The 18,735-nt window shown below is 38.3% G+C and overlaps 1 protein-coding gene across 2 annotated transcripts in view; it reads left to right on the forward strand.

Annotated features, from left to right (window-relative positions):
* Nucleotides 1-339: 339 nt before the first annotated feature.
* Nucleotides 340-18,735, forward strand: part of PHEX (phosphate regulating endopeptidase homolog X-linked) — a 94,839-nt gene continuing 76,443 nt past the window's right edge. The window contains exons 1-3 of one of the 2 annotated variants that reach the window (XM_041472390.1): nucleotides 340-451; nucleotides 4,591-4,659; nucleotides 5,811-5,972. In XM_041472390.1, the coding sequence (XP_041328324.1) occupies nucleotides 340-451; nucleotides 4,591-4,659; nucleotides 5,811-5,972 (343 nt within the window). The remainder of the gene's footprint in view (nucleotides 452-4,590; nucleotides 4,660-5,810; nucleotides 5,973-18,735) is intronic. The other variant, XM_041472392.1, reaches the window with a different exon arrangement.

The following is an 18,735-nucleotide window of genomic DNA, read 5'->3' on the forward strand; positions in this document are numbered from 1 at the left end:
CTCGTGTTCGGAACCCCTGATAAGGGGGACTGCTGAGCGCTGGGCTCTTACAGGCTCCACGGGCAGCAAGGGCTGCACTAAGTGTGGCCACTGCTTGCCTTTCCTCCTCCTGGGCAGAGCAAAACGTGGGAGACAGCTACTATTTTACATGTGATTTTGCTTTGAGAGGGAGAGAGCAGGAAGTGCCTAGGAAATGGTTCATGACAGAAACCTGGAGTTTTAAATAGGAGAGAAGAGGAGAGCTCATGGGCACAGTTTGTGAACAGTTGAAACACTGACACAACAGCAGCAGGGGAAAACCAGGCTTCTGAGAGAGCGAGCACCTCCCAAGCTATCCTGATGGAAGGAGAGACAGTCCCCGAGGCGAGGGGAGCAGCCAGCAAAGCCACTCGGATCGCCCTCGGTGTCTTTGTGAGTGGCACTGTTGTGCTTGGCACCGCTCTTTTCCTGGGTAAGTGAAAGCGTTGGCACTAACCTGAGCACAACCTCCCCAGCCTGTCTGCTGGGTGCCCGTGTTTGTGTCTCACGGTGTCTTTTGGTGAAAATCTAAATCTCTCTTTCTTTCCCCCCTTTTTATATTTATCCTGAAAGGGATATGTGTCAGTAAAGGAGTTCTTTTGGGAATGCTAGAGCCGGGAGATGCAATGGGAGCTCATGTAACGTTTTGAATGCTGAATTTAAATTTAGGTACTCAGTTGAATGTGTTCTGACCAGACCTGGGTTCTTTCACAGGACAGAGAGAAGCAGGTGAGATGATGCTGATTATGGATTCAGTGGTTGTGACTGATGTGGAGTAATATTCTCTGTTTCCTGAAAATGAATCTGTGTAGTGCGTGCATTTTATGGAATCTTTTTGGGTTTTTCTTCATTTGGTTTTCATTTAGGGCTTGACTAAAACCCCCGTAGAAAGCTTCAATAGTGCATATGTGTGCACATTTTTTAGATCTTTGTGTTCTTCTACGATGAATTGCAAAGTTGCCTTTACAAAAGTCATAAAGGGTGCATCTAGGATGAAATTGAAATATTTTTTTTAGATATATAAGTTGTAACTAGATGCAACAGAGAAGGAAATAGTTTTTCCTCTCCCAGATTTGGAATTACCTGTTGATTGGTTTTGTTAGCATAACACTTGAAAGCATATACCTACACTTCTGAAATTATGTGTAGAAGTATAAATACACCCAGAAACTCCAAGCAGAGTGGAAGCTGTGTTGTATCCTGTAGGAATTTTGCAGAGTTGGATCCTCTTTTGGAACAATTCTGCCCAACTTTTTGTTTCTTTAGACCAATATAGATTTCCCTAGATGGGTGGAAACCTTGCCTCTAAGCATATCTTTTGCTTTCATCCAATCCTTTATGATCTTGTGATCTTGTTTGAAAGGTCTGCTTTGTTCATAGTCACAAAACAAGGTCAGGTTTTCTATAGAATATTTAAAGCACCAGGCTCACTCTTGGTTAGAGCTTTTCTGCTCTGGAGCAATTTCTGCAACATTTGCGGGAAAATGACTTCTGTGTCAGTGATCCCATTCAAGTTAACTTTTTATAACCATGAATGAGTTTGAATCTTCAAATTTCTAGATAAAAGAAAAAGTTTTTCACTTAAAGAATGCGGTATAAACACCAGGGAGTAATAATGGAGAGACCTTATTTCTTTTTGTCTGCACTAGATTTGTTTGTTTATTGCTTAGAGCAGTGAAAGCGATTGACATTTACCATCACAGCTTCTCAGAGATAGAACTGCTTGATCCACAGGCCAGGTGTGAAAATTCAAGCAAATATATTAATACTTGCAGACAGTTTTCCAAGTGTGCCTGTGGCATGTTCTGTAGGCAGGGACTCAATATCAAAATTTTCATTGGCATAACTGCTAAGAAAATAAAAATGCTGGCTTTGAGTCAACCAAAATGCTTTTAGGATTTCTTTGGAAATGGTCTAGAAATTTTCAACCTAAAGAACCAAGGAAAAAAAGTTAAATTGTTTTGGTTTAACATTTTTTCAGCTAGATGTTTTCACACTTCATTGTGACATGGTTTTCTTTGTAAGTTTGAGCTAATTATTCTTTAGTTTTATTTAACTGTAGAAATGGACATAATTTTTTCTGTCCATATGAAACATTTCAGGCACCTCAAGATGTTTTTTTTTCTTCAATTTTCATTTAGTCTGCAAAACTTGTTGTTTCTGGTACACCTGAAATTAATTTTCCAGCCTGAGGGGTGAAATGTAGCTTTCTCCTGCTTTCTTCTCATAGTTCCTACAAGTCCAAGAAGGATGTGGGAGAGTCAGGTATTGTTATTTACTGTTCCTTGCTTGTGGTGGCTGTAACCTCGCTGTGACTTCAGTGGGGAGCATTGCTGGGGTGCTGCCTGTGGCACTCTGGCAGGAGTGGGGCTGTGACAGGACAGCAGCCACCTCCTCCTGGGAGGGAGCAGATTGCTCTCCAGTGCCCTTGGGTGAGAACTCAGGCAGCTTTAAATCTCAGTTTGAGAGCCTCTTCTCCAGACTTTGTAGGAGAGTTCTCCTTTATGCTTCTCACATCACAGGAACAGTCACATTATTTGTATCTGTACATTTGTATTGTTTTCCTTTTCCCTTATAGATTAAGTTTTTAAACTCAGTCGTGGAGTGTATTTGCTTAAGAATCTGCAAACAGGCTTATCAAGGAGGAAGCTAGGATGCTGTGGGTTATAACCGTGACTCTAAGTAATAATGTTGTGATTAGTTATCTTAACAGTAAAAAGGCCAGAGAACAAAACTGTGCAAAGTTTTTTTTTTCTGTCAAAATTAGCTGTTATTTAAAATGGAAATATTACTGCCAAAAATTTATTCTAATGATAAAATAGTAGGTTTCCCAGTTGAAATGGCATTTTGTGTTTGTTTAGAAGTATCAAAAACACAAGGGCTGCTTCAGGTTAAGCATGAAATGATGTCTGGGCTTTTTCCTCCTTTCTCTGCTTTGTTAAGAAAAAAGTCTAGCAAGCATTCAAGATCTGGACAGATTCTAAAGAGATAAATTCTAATCAGGGAAAAAGGTGAATTGGGAGGAGTGCAACACTTAACTAAAAGGGACGTTAACGATTATTTGTAGTTCATCTTTGTAGTGGCTCAAAACCATATTGTGAAGATCTCCACTTCTCTATTTCCTCCTGTTCTTCAATATTCCAATTACAGCCTTTGTATGCCTCAAAATCTTGTGTATTTCTTCACTAATTTACAAAGGTGTTTGAGGTGTTGTATTTCACTAAACCAATGCAAGCTTTGGAAAAGCTCTCCAGAAATAGTTTTATATTGCCATTTTCTGAGAAACTTGGATTGAAATCCAGATATTTCTGTCATTAATTGCCATTAAAACAGTGAGACTGGAAGAGAGGAAACAGCTTTAGATTCAATTCTAGCTTTAGGACCTTTTGTAAAAAAAAATTCCTGGGCTGAAATGAAATTTCACATTTTTCTATGACTTTAAAACAACATGTAACTACCGCAGAAATTGTTTTAGAACTATCTGTACTGTTAAAGCTATGGTACCATAATATATTCCATTGTTGGGTTTTTTTTGTTCAGTGTTATTTGCTTTTTTATTTTTGCCATGGACTGTTATTAAGATAATGGATATAATGAGACATTTCCTTATGCCTACTGAACACGTCTAGTGAGAACTATTTCACCTATCCCTTGGGATTCTCCCTTCCTAGTCCCAAGTATCAATTATCTGCATATTTGCTGCCTGAGAGCAGTGTCTGAAATTAGCAATTCCTGTGCTTAAATTTCAGTGGCAGTTGTAATACATGTTTTTAAAAGATGAGCAAAATTAACTGACAATTTCGTAGTTCTTCTAAGCAAGGCTTTTGGAAGCAAATGCAATTACAATACTTTTGGGAGACAATTCAGACAGAACCTGGGTTGTGCCTTATAAGCACAGCTATCCTTGTGCCCATTGCAATCTGCTTTGTTCCAGGCTGGCATAAGGAGACGCTGGGAGGGTCCTGTTGGTGCTGGGTTGTGCTGGGCAGTGCAGTGCTGCTGCAGGGCAGTGTGGGCACCACAGCTCCGGGGAGCTCTGGAAACCCTGCAGAGGGTGGGGAGACTGCTCCGTGTTGCATTTCCCACCATGGAAGGTGCAGCCTGGTCCTGTGGAAGGTCCCTGCCCATGGCAGAGCATTGGAATTAGAGGATCTTTAAGGTCTGTTCTAAGCCTAGCCATCCTATTCTCCTGTGTTTCCAGGCTCTGGAGGATGACAACAACGCTGAATTGTTTGTATCGTGGTGCTGCTCACCGTCAGTGAGTAGGGCTGAGGTGATGCTGCTCCAGGCACTGTGCACAGACAGCCCTTGCTCTGTGCTGCCTGTGAGCAAAGAGGGGGAAGGAAAAAGCAAGACTAGGAGGGGGAAGTTATTTGTACAAGCTGCAGTATTTACATAATATATAGTCTAAATATTTACTTACTATACATTCTAAGTGCTCTAAATCAATGCAGTCAGAGAGGCACTGGGACCAGAGGCTGCACTGATATTGGAATGATTGAATACACAACATTTGGCTGCAGCTCTCAAAATTCATTGCAAATGATCTCATTATGGTTTTCCATTTTGCAGTTAGCCAAGGTCTTATAAAGTTTCATGCGAAGCAACAGTACTGTTTGACTGCAGAATGCATTGAAGCTGGTAAGCAGCAATTTTATCTTCTCAATTATATAATGATTATAGTATGTCAATGAGGTATTTATACCATTTAATTTTTCCCATTATACATTTTACTCAGGAAGCTCAATTAATGACGGAGAAAGAACAATAATCCCAAACTTTTTAAAATGTCACTGTTCAAGTTGCTTCTGTTTTGTTTATTTTGTACAATTAAAATTTGTGTTTTAATTTGGTCTAATACTAGTTTAACTAGGTTGACTCAAAGTTTCCCATAGGGGTTATTTTTCTTTTTTTTAAATAGGAAACAAAATGTTGAGTGACTAGACCTTTAGGTATATTTTGTTGCTTCCTTTCCAGTTATCAGAAAACTAGCAAGTGTATTGTTAAGCACAGAGATTATTTTCTACCAGATCTGGCACACACTTTATATGATTTTATATTAAAATAGGGTAGATTCAGACTAGTTATATGGAAGAAAATTTTTGTGGTGAGAGTGGTGAAACACTGCACAAGTCACTCAGAGAAGTTGTGGATGCCCCATTCTGGAGGTGTTCAAGGTTGGATGGGACTCTGAGCAACCTGGTCTAGTTGACTATGTCCCTGCTTATTGCAGAATGTTGGACTAGGTGACCTTTAAGGGTTCCTTCCAAGCCAGACTATTCTATGATTTTATGATTAGGTACTAAAAAGATACTGAGTCTTGGGCTGATCTCTCTCTTTCCATCTCTCTTTCACTGACAATAGTAACTGGTAAGGAAGCAGTCACAAAATGGAGCTGAAAATACAATTATCTTTTCCAGTGTATGGTAGATCACAATTTGATTTGTTTTCTTGTGCAGTATTCAACTAGAGGTAAACACCACATAGTTACTGAAATGCTAATCACAATCTACTTAATATGTATCACTACTAAATTCCTCAGGCAATTAATTCTATCATGGCAACAAGGGAGAGCTTGTCTTCAGGTGTCTGGCTCCAGCAACTCATGTTCATGCAGTGCTAAGTTCAGTCATAATTGCTGTATGGCACTCAAGAAGATTCATTGCAGATATTTTGTTTTTTTGTTTGTTTATTTGTTTCTCATTAATTATAATTTCTGGACTGTAGCCTTGTGTAATTCTCTATTTAAGAAAAAGTGTTCCACAAAATCTGTGTGTGTGTCTTTTTTACAGCTGCTGGCATCCTGAGCAAGATAAATCAATCTGTAGATCCATGTGAAAACTTCTATCGATTTGCATGCGATGGCTGGATATATAATAACCCTATTCCTGAAGATATGTCCAACTATGGTGTTTATCCCTGGCTGCGACACAAGGTGGACCTCAAACTAAAGGGTAAATAGATCGTTTCTAAAAGTATTTGGTTGGCTTGTCACTGTAGCTTGTTAATTGTCTGGGTTTGAGATGACCAAAAATCCCCACGGTTCTCGTCACTGGGTAACATCCGACAGCCTGACTTGATGTTCTCTTTTTAGTATATTTTCTTTTTTTTTTAATTGAACATTACATTGAGAGATACTGAATTTAACATAAACAGAATTGGGAGGAAGAATAGATCTGCTGGGAATTCTGGTAATTCTACCAGTTAAGAATGGATGGATGAAATTATACTGATTATAGCAAAAGGAAAAGACAAGGGGATTTAACTCTTTCCCTCTTGCAGTAGATGGTTAGACCAGAGTGCAGGAGCTCAGCACACACAATTAAGAATGTCCCAAAATCAATCATCAGTCCAGGGCAGCAGGCTGTCTCTAACAGTGGCCAACAGCAGGAAAGAATATAATAAAGCCAAACCAGGATGACATTTTCCAGTACACTCACCTAGCCCTTGCCAGAGGCAATTCTCAGGCTTCCGGAGACAGAAGTTGTTTGGGTATTGTGTTTCCTTCCCATTGCCATTCAGAATGCCACTGAAGTACCTGAGCTATCACCAGTGAAACAGAAAGTTGCTTAAGAATGTGTTTCCGGAGGAAAAAATAGCCCCAGGGTGGAAACGTGTAGGAAGAAAGGTATTTTAATCTGCATGTACTTGACTTTGGGCTATACTCTGCAGCGTGGCTACCTCTCCAGGAAGCCCTGCAGACCAGCTGGGGAGAAAGGGGATGATTATTGTTAGGTAGGAAAATCTTGTCAGAATCTCATAGTCTTGGCTAGAAGTGAGTCATTCAAAAAAAGGGAGACATGCAAGATTTAATGTTGTTGGTGGTGTGCTTGAGCTTTGCCTACCTTGAGTACATAATTGACGTAAGAGCCTGGCTTGAGCTCACCACAGAACAGAGGTTCAGTTTTAGAATTTAATGCTTAAATACAGCACTTGTTTTTCTTTGGATTTTGTGTAGGCACCAAAGCCTTCTCCAATTGCTTTTTTCAGTCTTATTGTATACAAATTTCACATCATTAAGTATTTTAAATACTGCATTTGGGTTCAGAATATGAGTTCTGGTTTTCAGCATAGTACATGATCTCACGACTTCTGTTTAAAGTCTGCTGAAGATGTCACAAGGAAAGGAAAAAAAAATGTTGCCAGAGCATGTTTTAAGTTATGCTTTGCATTCTAATTGTTCTGCTGCCAGAATTGGGCTGTATTAGATAACTGCACGTCCTGCATGAACCATAGCCACAAGGAGGCCACTCTTAATTGAATATAGAGTAGCAAAGCTGTCACTGTCATTCTTAATTTCCTCTTTTTACAGGTCCTAATCAAGGGCATCATGCTAAGGCAGATTTTTATTTGGTTTTCTTTCTGCAGTTCCTTTAGAAGTTGCTAGTACATAGCTAGAAAAAATGCAAGACAAAGAAAGAAACATCCAAGTGGGAAGTATTTGCTTAACGAAAACTCCATATCAGATAAAGGGAGTTTATACAAATTTATTTAATAAGAGACCCTTGGCACAGACAGGGACAAAAAGATGTGAAATGCTGGTTGGTGTATAGGAGTGTTTTTAAAACAACATTTCCCATCTCTTCCTTAACTTTTTACTTCATGAACTTTCCAAAATATATTCTTTGTACTTAAAAAAGGAAAACGGAAAGCACTGGTAACTGGAATAATAAGCATAGCTTAGCCTCTCGAGTGTTTTCTCTTGAGTTATCTCAATGTATTAGCTCAACACTGTTATTAATTTGTGTATGACCACAACCTTGCTAGCAGAAGTTTTAGCAAGAAGAAGAACTCCTGCACAGAGAAACAGTTATAGGGCTGAATAGACCTTGGCAGCAAATTTAATCTCTCCTTTCTCAAGAACTCTTAGTAGAACTTTGTACCACATGGTAAATAGCCCTGTTTGACATTCGGTAGATTAAAGAAATCTCAGTCTTTAAAAACCTGGTCATTATGCAAGTTCTATGCTCTGAAATACTTATTATATTAAAGAAAACTATTAATCTTAAACTGATAACTTGGCTTGGCCAGAAAGACACATTTTTCATATTTGATTTTCTTTGATGGTATGATATAGAAGGAAAAATTTTTTTAAGGCTATATATTAAAAAAATTATGTTACTTAAAAAAACTGTTTGGATATCAAATCTATTTTCTGGTCCCTGAATGTTCCTGAGCCTACTCCTGTTCCAGAGAAAGGGATTTTTGGCAAAGATCTGTTACGCAGGCTGCACAAGTATATCTTCAATATTCTGGAAACAATTTTTTTTTTTTTTCTTCAGGAGCAATTGCCACAAAAGAAGATCTTCCAATAGATAATGAGTAGCAAGTGTAAGAATTAATTTTGTCTTACCAAAAAAAGGTAGTTGTGGCTGTGTAATGTAATGTACGTAGCCCTGCATTACGTGTTAGTAGGCTTGAGAATGAAGCTTTTTTTTTTTTCTATTTCTTTTGGGTTTGGTGTTTTGGTTTGTTTTGTAGTTTGTTTGTTTGGTGGGGATTTTTTTGTTTTGTTTGTTTTTTGTTTCTTTTAGTGTGTGTGTGCAATTTTAGGTTTTGTTTAGTTTTCTTCTTTTGTGTTTTTTTTTTGTGTGTGTGTTTTTGGGGGTTTTTGGAGTTTTTTTGGGACTCACAAGAACAAACAGTTTGCAGGTGTCAGCTTCAAAAAAGGGTAGAACATTTTCTGTATCAGTGAAGGTTTTTGGTGCCTCAATAGTGAATTCCAAAGAGAGGAAGTGGTAGTAGGTCAATCCAAAATAGCTAAGAACTGCTGGGTGGTAGATTTTTTTTGACTGCATATCTCTGGTTGATTAAAGGATCAGGATTAGAAACATTAATTTTGGGGTTCTTCTAGATATCCAAATCATAATATGATAGTTAAAAATACTTTTGTTTTAAGATTTGGGTTTATAATGGGGTAGGAATATATATATATGATGCTCCCATGGGTTTCTCTAGCTCTCTTAAGATGCATTCAAGCTAAAATCATATCATCATTTCCCCTTTAATTTCTTTTCCATACATTGTTTGAGGGTCACTTGGGTTTATTTTTCTGTGCTCAGAGGAATCCACAAACCACATGTGTAACTCACTTTGATCTCCTGACTATACAAAATAAATAAAGTTCTAGCCTGGAGAAAGTAGCGGTAGGTCTTTCCTTGGATGTGACCTTCAGCAGGATTTCAGGCGTCGTGGAGGAATGTAAAGGAGATAATTGTAGAGAGCCAAAAATACCTCAAAAGCAGAGGCCTGTGGCTTGGTTTATGACCCAAACCTAGGTAAGGGACATGTAATATTTAGGTTAAAATTTCTTATAGAACTGTGCCTTATAGAACTTTCCTGGAGAGGACTGATATATGACTACTTTCCCTTAACCATTCCTGGCTGGACCAGGTTGTCCCTGACCCGAAGCCAGCCTTTCCTTTTCAGCTACAGCACAGGCAAAAGTACCTCATATCAGAGCAAGCACTCCTGGTGCCCAATAGGCTTCTGATGAGGAAGTCTTGGAGTCCTTCAAAATTGAAAGAATCATTTGCCTGTGTTGTATGAACAGAAGCGATCTCAAACTGCAACAGCTTCAGCCTCATGTCAGGTCAACATAGCAGTAACTCTAGGAGTTACTGAATGTTTTGCCAATTACCATAATATTTCCTACAAAGCTGTTTGTGTTCCTGATGAATTTTTCCGTTTTGATTTGATGACCTCCATTAAGGTTTTAGGAGTGCTTTTGTTTGTCACTGAAAAGCAAGTGGCTTTTTGTGAGCAGTTTAGAGCTGGAGGTCTGAGGCACATAATTCAGTGCTTATTACCTGTGGTGAATGTTGGTGGTGAACCCAGAAGCTTCTTTTCCTTTCTCTGAAGTACAATGGTATACAGCTGGCTTATTTTTATCTTTCTATGAGTGACCATACAGGAAGCAATAAATTAAAATATAAACAACAAAACAAGACTCCACAAACATTCCTAAATTTCACTACTGCAAAGGAGCTGATTTAAACTACGTGAATAATTTGTGAACATGTCTTCCAGATATTTTAAATTTAATTTGACTGTGAAATTAGTTTACAGATTAAGTCTCCATACTGTTCCTGGTCCAGTGAGACACCTACTTCAGGCTGATTTGCTGTGCTAAGCTTTGTAGTGTGGCTGTTTTCTGAATGTCAGTCAGTTTAAAATGAGGATTTTCCAGTGTGCTAAACAGAAAGAAATGGAGGCCTTTGAGGAGGATATGGTGTGTGGGTTTCTGAAGAACATGAGACAGACAGCAAACAAAATATCTTGGCAGCGTAGGCAACTTTTCCCAAGATAATCTGCAATGATTTCCTTTGGAAAAGAAATTGTTTATAAGTAAAACCGGTAAGTAAAAATGTCTCTTTGGAAATTTATGCTGTTTGACTATAGGATATCCTTTCAGACTGATCCCAGGAGTTGGTGTTGAGCAGTTGTTGTTGCTGTTGAGTGTTTGCTGTCCTGCACAGAGGACCCTGTGCCACAGGGCTCTTTTAGGGCTGGGTTTTATCTCCCACCATTCAGCTGGTGCTCAGCTGGGACCACTGGGATAGTTTGGATGTGCTCCATGAAATCTGTAATGCAGCTGCTGACACTCATCCCCAGGTTTCCATATTAGCTGACCTGTCTCTTGTGATTTGTTTCCTTCAAAGTTATTTGAGCTTTTTGAGAGCTGTCCTAAGTATGATGAAGAATACCAGCAGCAATTAAAATAAAAGAGGATATGTATTGTTTTTCCTCCAGTATATTGCTGGCTAACTGCTCTTGAATAACAAGAAGGCTGAAAAAATCAATAACACTTCATGCTGTTTTGCTTGGTCTTTTCTGCAATAAATGGATCTCTTTTCAATGGTATAGACACTTTTTCAGTGGTCCAAGTCTTTCCTATAGTGGCTTATTTATCTGAATGTAAGAAAAACATGAGTGGCACAAGTCAGGTAAATCTCTCCAGGCAAGAAGTTAATAGCTTTTTGGTAAAATGAAGTACCTAAGTCAAAAGTGGAGAAGCCAGGACTTTTTCCAGGCTTTGTGGCTGCTCAGAATGAGAATTGTAATGGGTGATTTTGGGAAACCATGAGTACAGAGAGGAGACAATTTTGGTTCTTAAATGAGGTTTAAAGGCCGCACAGTAACTGAGCCGCAGGATTCCCACAGCATCTGCCTGGTTTGGAGACTGGAATGGCATCCTCCTCTGAGCCCTCAGCTAGAACCAGAGCGGGGCATCCTGCTTAATCCTGTTCCACATGTGGCACATATTTCCCTTAAATTTACAGTGAGCCTGGGGTTTGTATGATATGTGTCATTCATACTTGCAGACGCTGAATTTCAAAATTTTTGATGGCTTGTGTTTGAGTGGGTAATTTTACAAAATCAGGATGATGCCTTGGAACGCACAGCAATCCATGACATATGGTTCCCCTTTCTGACAAAAAATTTCCACAAGTACATGTTGGAAGTATTATTGTAATGAAGTAAATGTAATGCTGCCATTTAGTATGGAGCTCCAGCTATATTGTAACAATTGGGAAATTTGCAATCTTCTGGTGTAAATGTGGTATAAAATCTTTTGCCTACATTATAATGACATGTGTTATCCCCTAAAGCATAATACTAGGAGGCCAGAAGGGCAGGGCAGGGAAGAGGGCAGTTCTACTCAAAAGAATAAGATTTATATTGAAATTTAATTTATGAACAGAGGCTCTCACCTCCTTACAAAGTGATTTTTTGTTTGGTCACAGTTTGTGTACAGTTATGTTGACTTTAGGAGGAAGTCACATGATGGGCTTATCTTTTGATATACAAACTCAGAGAATTTACAAAATGCTGAAACTGTAAACAAACAATGTTTCTGTTTCGGAAATGTGTGTTAGGGCACTGAACAGCATTAGGAAGCATTTATGTAAGCACAGCTGTGTGGATGCTATTTCCATGAGAACTTCCACATTGCTAAAAAGTATATTCAAGGAAAGAATTGCAGAATTTCTTTTCAAGGGGTGAGGGGGAACCCTAGAATGTCACTATATTAGTTGTATTTATTTGTCTAAATAGAGAATTATTTAATGAAATTGGGAATATTTTTTTTTTGTTCTACTTGGTTTATGTTCCTTGGGAACTAGAATCTATATGAATTGATTAATTACAAGATTGTCGTGAATTCCTGTGGAAATACCTATGCATATTAATTACATCCTCATGAGTGCAAAATTAATTCATAATGATTTAAATGTTCCATTGGAATATCAGAAACATTAATAATGAGGGACTGTTATTTTCAAGAGTCACTGCTCCATCCATGATGAGATGAATGCTGCCATCAAGAAATTGGCTGATGGACATTAATTGCATCAAATAAAAAAGATAGTTTCCTGAATTGATAGCTGGTGTCTTGATCATGATTAAATACTCTTAAGAAAAACCAACAAAACAAAACCCCAAAACAAAAAACCCCAACCAACCCCCTAAAAACTAAAACAATTAAAAAAAGAGCAAACTAAATTCCCCCAACCAGCCAACTGCCATCCTCAACACCAACAACCCATCCTCTCCCCTCAGCTCACAAAATGAAACAAGGGGAGGAGGGAGACACAGTTTATCTCAAAGCAAGGCAGACCTAGATTAAGACATCAGCTCCACAAGGGCCATTCTGAGGAATGAACTTATGGAGCTGCAGAATACACTGATAATTTTATTAAAGAAAAAAAAAAAAAAACCAAAAAAACAAAACCAAACTAGTTACTGGTTTGAAAATAGGGAAACTTTTATATTTAATATCTAAGGCATATCTGAGGCTATGTAAGCCAACACAAGGCCTTCCAAAAGCGACTAATGGCCCCATCCATTGACATCCTGGGTGGTTCTGCCTTCCAAAGAAGTGGGAATATACAACACAGCAGGTGTAGGGCAATCTGAGAGGAGGCTAGTGCTCTGCATTATTTCCTATTTCTGTGTGAACAAGGAGTTTGCCATTATGAAATTTGCTTTGAGTGATTATTTCAATTGCTTATGTACTCCAGTAAGATGATTCTCGTGATCTGATTATTAACAATGGGGAACTGAGAGAAGAAAGGTATGAAAGTAGTAGAAGGCTGGTTAAGAAGGGAATGCAAAAGACATGAAAGTGGAAATAAGGTGTGCTTTGGAAAAATTTAAAAACTTCACCATTATAAGCACCAGAAAGGTGTATTGATTTGCTATCTTATTTTACTTTAGACACTCAAAGCAAAAAGCTTTAATTAGGCAAGGATAGTTTTAACCATATGGAGAAAGATTTTTTTTTTTTGCAAACCTTTGATGCTAGTTTGTTCTCCCATATATATATTTAGCAAACAGTAGAGAAATATGGATTGTAATTAATCAGAAACTCAAAATAGGTATTTATAAAATGCAATGAAATATATTTTGTACTGCATTAGGCTTGGATGCTTCCCTTTCTGTGCTTTGAAACTGAGAATTCTTTACAGCCACCAACACACAAAGAAAAGGAAAATCCTTAATGTCAGTAACAATTTAGCAATTATTTAATTTATTTATGGTGGTGAGAAAATTTTTTATCACTTTTCATTCTGTTTATTTGTGATGGAGTAAAAATTTTATCTTTAGATTGTGTATTTTCATATTTTGGACTTTTGGAAACAAATTTTTATTTAAAAATCAAATATTTGCAGTTCACTTCTAATAAAGTGTCTGGTGAGGAAAAGGACTCCAGACTTCATATGTCAGATTGTGCATAAAATATGTGAACTAGCAAGAAGCACTGCAGAGCAATTAGCAGAACTAGTAGTTTACAAAAAAGAAATAAATTTAGGTTAGATCATATTTTAGGGAAACATCAGAAACCAAATAGTGCTATCAATTGCTACTAGAGGAAAGAAGTGATTTTGCATACTTAAGTTGCCTATCAGGAGACATTCTCAGCAGAACTTGTGTTTTTAAAGGCATAGAGGAATTTACCGAGGCCTTGAAATTATGTATTTGGGGTTGGGTTGCACTGGTGTCAGACAAGAACTGTAAGCAGTCATCTGGACTTCCACTGAGATTTGTCTCTGTGGTATTTTCCAGGCAGGCGAGATCTTGCTTTGCTCTTCTTCCAAGGCTTCCAGATGCAAAAGAATTCTGAAATGGGAGCTGGGCAGGTGCATTTGTGTGGGAGTTCGACCTGTGCTATTAACCTGCTAAGAGGGATAAAGTTGTACTGAAACATTAAATGTGTCCTACAGCAGATGTCCATGTCTTTTTCAGAAGAGTGTTCTGAAGGAACAGATTTAACTCTAAGAATAATCTTGGCTTGATGATACTTGTCTTGTTCCCAAGAAATATGAGATATTTCAGCTTGAAATATCAATTAAGTCTATCACTTCCATTTAGAACATACATACATATATATATATATATATATATATATATAAAATATTCTTCACTCTCCCCTCTAGACCCCATTCCCTTTTCCAAACTGATGAGAATAAAAATATATGTATTAGATTTTCTTCTTTTACTATTTTGTAACCTGGAATGTTGCAGTCTGATTAAATTCTTATTTTCATGTATGAAGACAGGAATGTTACCATTGGTCAAATGATCTCAGCAGTCTTGTGTATAATTTTATATGCTGTGACCAGTGCTTTTATTTTGGGGTAGAACATTGTGCCCCTTGTAGGCACAATGATGCTTACTGCTGCCAGCTTTCCTTCACTTTGGACTCTGAAAGGAGGAATTGGAAACCAGATACTCTAAATGAATGTCAGCTGGCCCCAAACCATTCTGAAATGATCACTCTTGGAATGTGTAAGCTCATGTTGCTTCAGACTGTGCATTTGTCTAGCTGTGATGTCTGTAATAGCAGTGTGGTTTGTGTGCCCTTTGGCATCCTGGCCAAATCTCTGCTCTGTGAACCACACTGCCCTTGACTTCTGAAATCCAGAGTGCTGAGAGTTCGAAGAGGGGGCGATGCCTTCATGCTGCAGTTAGAGGGTTAAACAACCCCAGTGGCACAGGTGCAGCTGGATACTTGGGTTTTAGAGGTTACTTTTCAGGAACTTTTTTGCCATACCTCTTAAGTGGGAAGAAAATATGGGAATTAAGGGTTAGACATTTTTACAGAGGGCTAGATTAATCATAGTTATCTTATAGTTCAGGGACCTCAAGGAAGGACATTCTGCACACATGTTGTGTGTTTGGTTTGATTGCTAAACTCCAACCAAGGTTTGAGATGGTTTTTCTCTACATTTAAGAGGTAATTCCTCACAGAACATCCTTAAAAGCACCTGCTGTTGGCATCAGAGGACCATCTGCAATTTTCCACAAGATAACCTGGGTTTTGTTTTTTCACAGAGGTAGCACATAACAGTGCTAACTTAGGGAGGAAACAAAGGTTGTCACTGATAGTTGGAGATGGGAACAGCTCTTTTAATTAATTTTCTCATCAATTAAGAAACTCAGTTCTTATAGCTGTAGGGCACAGTGAGGGCAGGGTTACTAGCAGAGTTTTTATTGCTCAAGTGTTGAAAGAGAAATTATCTGTCATTGGGTATTTACAAATAAACCTGCTGAAAGTGTAGGCCCTTGGGCTGCTTTCTGAGTCTGATCCCAAGAAGAATGCTTTACAAGCTGCTTTCAGTTTAGTACTGAGCATCATCTGGGCAATGCCAAGCAACTCCCATTGTCTCTGAAATTAAAGGGGCTGAAGGGCATTCACTGTCTCCAAAGGATCAAGCTCATTAAGTGTGTGGATCAAGTTCAGCAAGCTTTATTCTCATAAAGGAGCACTATTCCAATCACTAGGAGTCTGACATTAGTTAGATAAGGAGCAATCTGTGCCTCACTTTCTTTATCTGCAACAATGGATAATGGCTGTGTCTCCTTGCTCTGTCATGCCTAAGAGTGCTTTGAGATCTGTATCCTAAATGTATAGAGTGCAATTGCAGGAGTAACCATTAGATTATTTCCTGTGACCTTTTTAGTGTCACAGACAATTACATTACCCACGTAATGCAGTTCAGTAGCTTGCACTGGGATAAAACATAATTGACTTTGGGGCAAAGTTTATCTCCCAAAAAAGCATGAAGTCTTGAAAATATTAAGGGGCAGAGAAGCCACTATCTCCTCTGGTTGCTGGTTCCAGTGGTTAATCACTGTCACTGATGAATTTGTCTTCATTGTTCAACTGTTGGCTTTCTTTGTGCCTTTTTTCCATAGACTAAAGACCTTTCTGGCACCAAGCATTTTCTAAAGGTGTTTTGAAATTGTGATTCCATCGTCCTTTCACGTCTCTTGTGAGAAAAATCATATTCCCTCATTGCATGCTTTTTTTGTCCCTCCCTTCTATTTCTCAAGCCACACCCTCCAAAGGAAAAAACCAATTGTTTTGATATTTTTCTGCCCTCTGTCCAACTGTCCAACATTGTTTTTACAATTCAGACAGCCAAAGGGCAGGCTGTGTTGCAGTCTGTCTCACCAGTCTGTGTACACACTAAGATCATCTCCCCACTTTGATACTTCTCTGGTTTTGCAATCCAAGATTCCTGTCTGTTCTAGCATTGCCCTGGGAGTTCACACTGCATTATTTGTCTGCTTCTAGCTTTTCACTCCTCCAGGGTTACAACTTTCCAGGAAATAAGATGTTCCTTGGGGTTCTTGTATAATTTTTGGTTTTTTTTACAGTCCAAGCGTATTCCCTGGGGGATGTTTGCACATGGAGTTCTTTTTCTTCAAGATACAAAGCATTATAATATATTTTAGATAATTTTCAGATATCACTGTGCAAACACTTGAGCTTGCATTTTCCACACAGAGTAAATGTTTGTAAAAGGATAAGGACAAAAACTAATGGAAAAATGCTACTGTCTTTTGCAACTAGATCTTTCTCTATATTTAGAGTTGTAAAGTGCAGAGAAAACTTTTATTTTTCTCACTAGAATAGGAAATAAACCTCATTAATAACTCAGTATTTCTCAGGATTTCAATGCAACCATATATATGGAAAACTGTCTGAGAGGGTACAGTATATATACAACCTGATCAGGACACTGATAAATTGAATCAATATTCCTAATCTGAATGAATGGTGTGCGTGTTTCTTTTCTCTGCAAATCTGGCTTTAAAATCCTTTTTCATGCAGTCCAAGTCAGAAGAAGGAAAGGCACGGGATTTCTCACCACCATAAATAAAATATGATGGTAGAAAACCAAAGACAGTGGGCTGGAAAATCAACAAGGACTGGAAATGGAAAGTAAGATTAAAGGTGACACTTAACCACAAGACTATCCTTAGCAGCTTTAGAATAGTATGCAGTTAAATAAACACACATGCAAAGCTTACTTTGTAATGTGCCTTGCTCTCACTTTTAACAGCAGATGATTGCTATTTATTCAAGGGTAGTGAACCACAGGAAGCTGGCCTTTTTTAGCCCTCTTGCCTTGAAAAAGAACTATGTGAAGGCAGCTCAGTATAACTCCCTTCCTTCCTTCCCAGCTCCCCACCCACAGTTGTGCCTTTTTTTCCTTGACTGTATATCTGAGAATCTCCAGTTCAGATAAATGAAGATCACTCTCAGCTATGGAGTGGTTTTTGCTGGTGATGCTGAGTCTTTGTGTTTTATATGAGAGTCAGGGAGTGCAGTGATGCAGACCTGCCTGACCTGGGGTGACAGAAGTTCAAGAACCTTGACTGAAATGGGAACTTCTACACCCTCATCCTTTATACAAGAAAGTGAATGATGAAGCCATTTGCAGCCTCAGGAAGTTTAGGATATTGTGAACATCTTTAGCCAATTTCTGACTGTGCAAGTGGTAGCTGCTTAATGACATATGTTATTACAGCACTGTGGAGTGCAATTGCTAATAGGTGTTGACACTTGCCATAACTAAGTTTTATGTGAAGGGAAACATAAATCTTGAATTTGGGCATCCTGTGCATAAGGAAATATGACCAATGAGGTGTTGAGGTAAGTGATAGAGGCAAAGATCTTTTTTTATCCCAAAGAAAATGACTTTGGAAATAGTTTAAAAGTGAAGAAAGTATGTAACTGGAAAAGAACTGTTTTACTGAAAAAGCTATTCAAACATATACTTGGTATTTAGCTAAGGAAATAGGATCCAAACTGTATATTCAACTGGCTTAAGCTATGCTGGTTCACTTTGTTTGTCCTGGTGATTTTTGGTTATGATATTCTGCTTTGCAGGCAGGCTAGGCGTATAACTCAGTAGCAGCAATAAATTGTTACATTTTGGTTGATGTTAATAACAATTCTGTGCTTTTTCAGATGCCTGAAAATCAGCTTAGATTGTGGTTTCTTCTTAACCTCTGCAGATTTTGTTGGAGTGATGTGTATTTCCTAATCTGATCAAAACTATTTATTCCTAACAATTCTTCTTTAGAGGTAAAAAAATGGTGTCCTAAAATGGAAAATTGCTTTAAGGAATTAGAACTTCTGGTTTGAAACAAGAAAACAGAAAGCAAGAAAGCAAGACAGCTCCAAGAAGAAGCTCCATGTCCTTCTCAGGCTAAGTGTGCTGTTTTAGTCAAAATGTTGGTAGCTCTATCTCCCTAACTAGGTCAAAGTTTAAGGGAGCTGTGCTTAAGGAAAGCCTATCAGACTGAACTTCTCAGTGGATTTGTATGAATACACACAATTCCTTAGTGAGGCATTAGAGTTGGTGTCATGGTTTGACCCGGAAGTGAGGGTTTGGGAAGTTATGGTCAAACCGTGCCAGT

Source organism: Pyrgilauda ruficollis, unplaced genomic scaffold (assembly GCF_017590135.1).
Source record: "Pyrgilauda ruficollis isolate IOZ18807 unplaced genomic scaffold, ASM1759013v1 scaffold29, whole genome shotgun sequence".
Classification (NCBI taxonomy): Eukaryota; Metazoa; Chordata; class Aves; order Passeriformes; family Passeridae; genus Pyrgilauda; species Pyrgilauda ruficollis.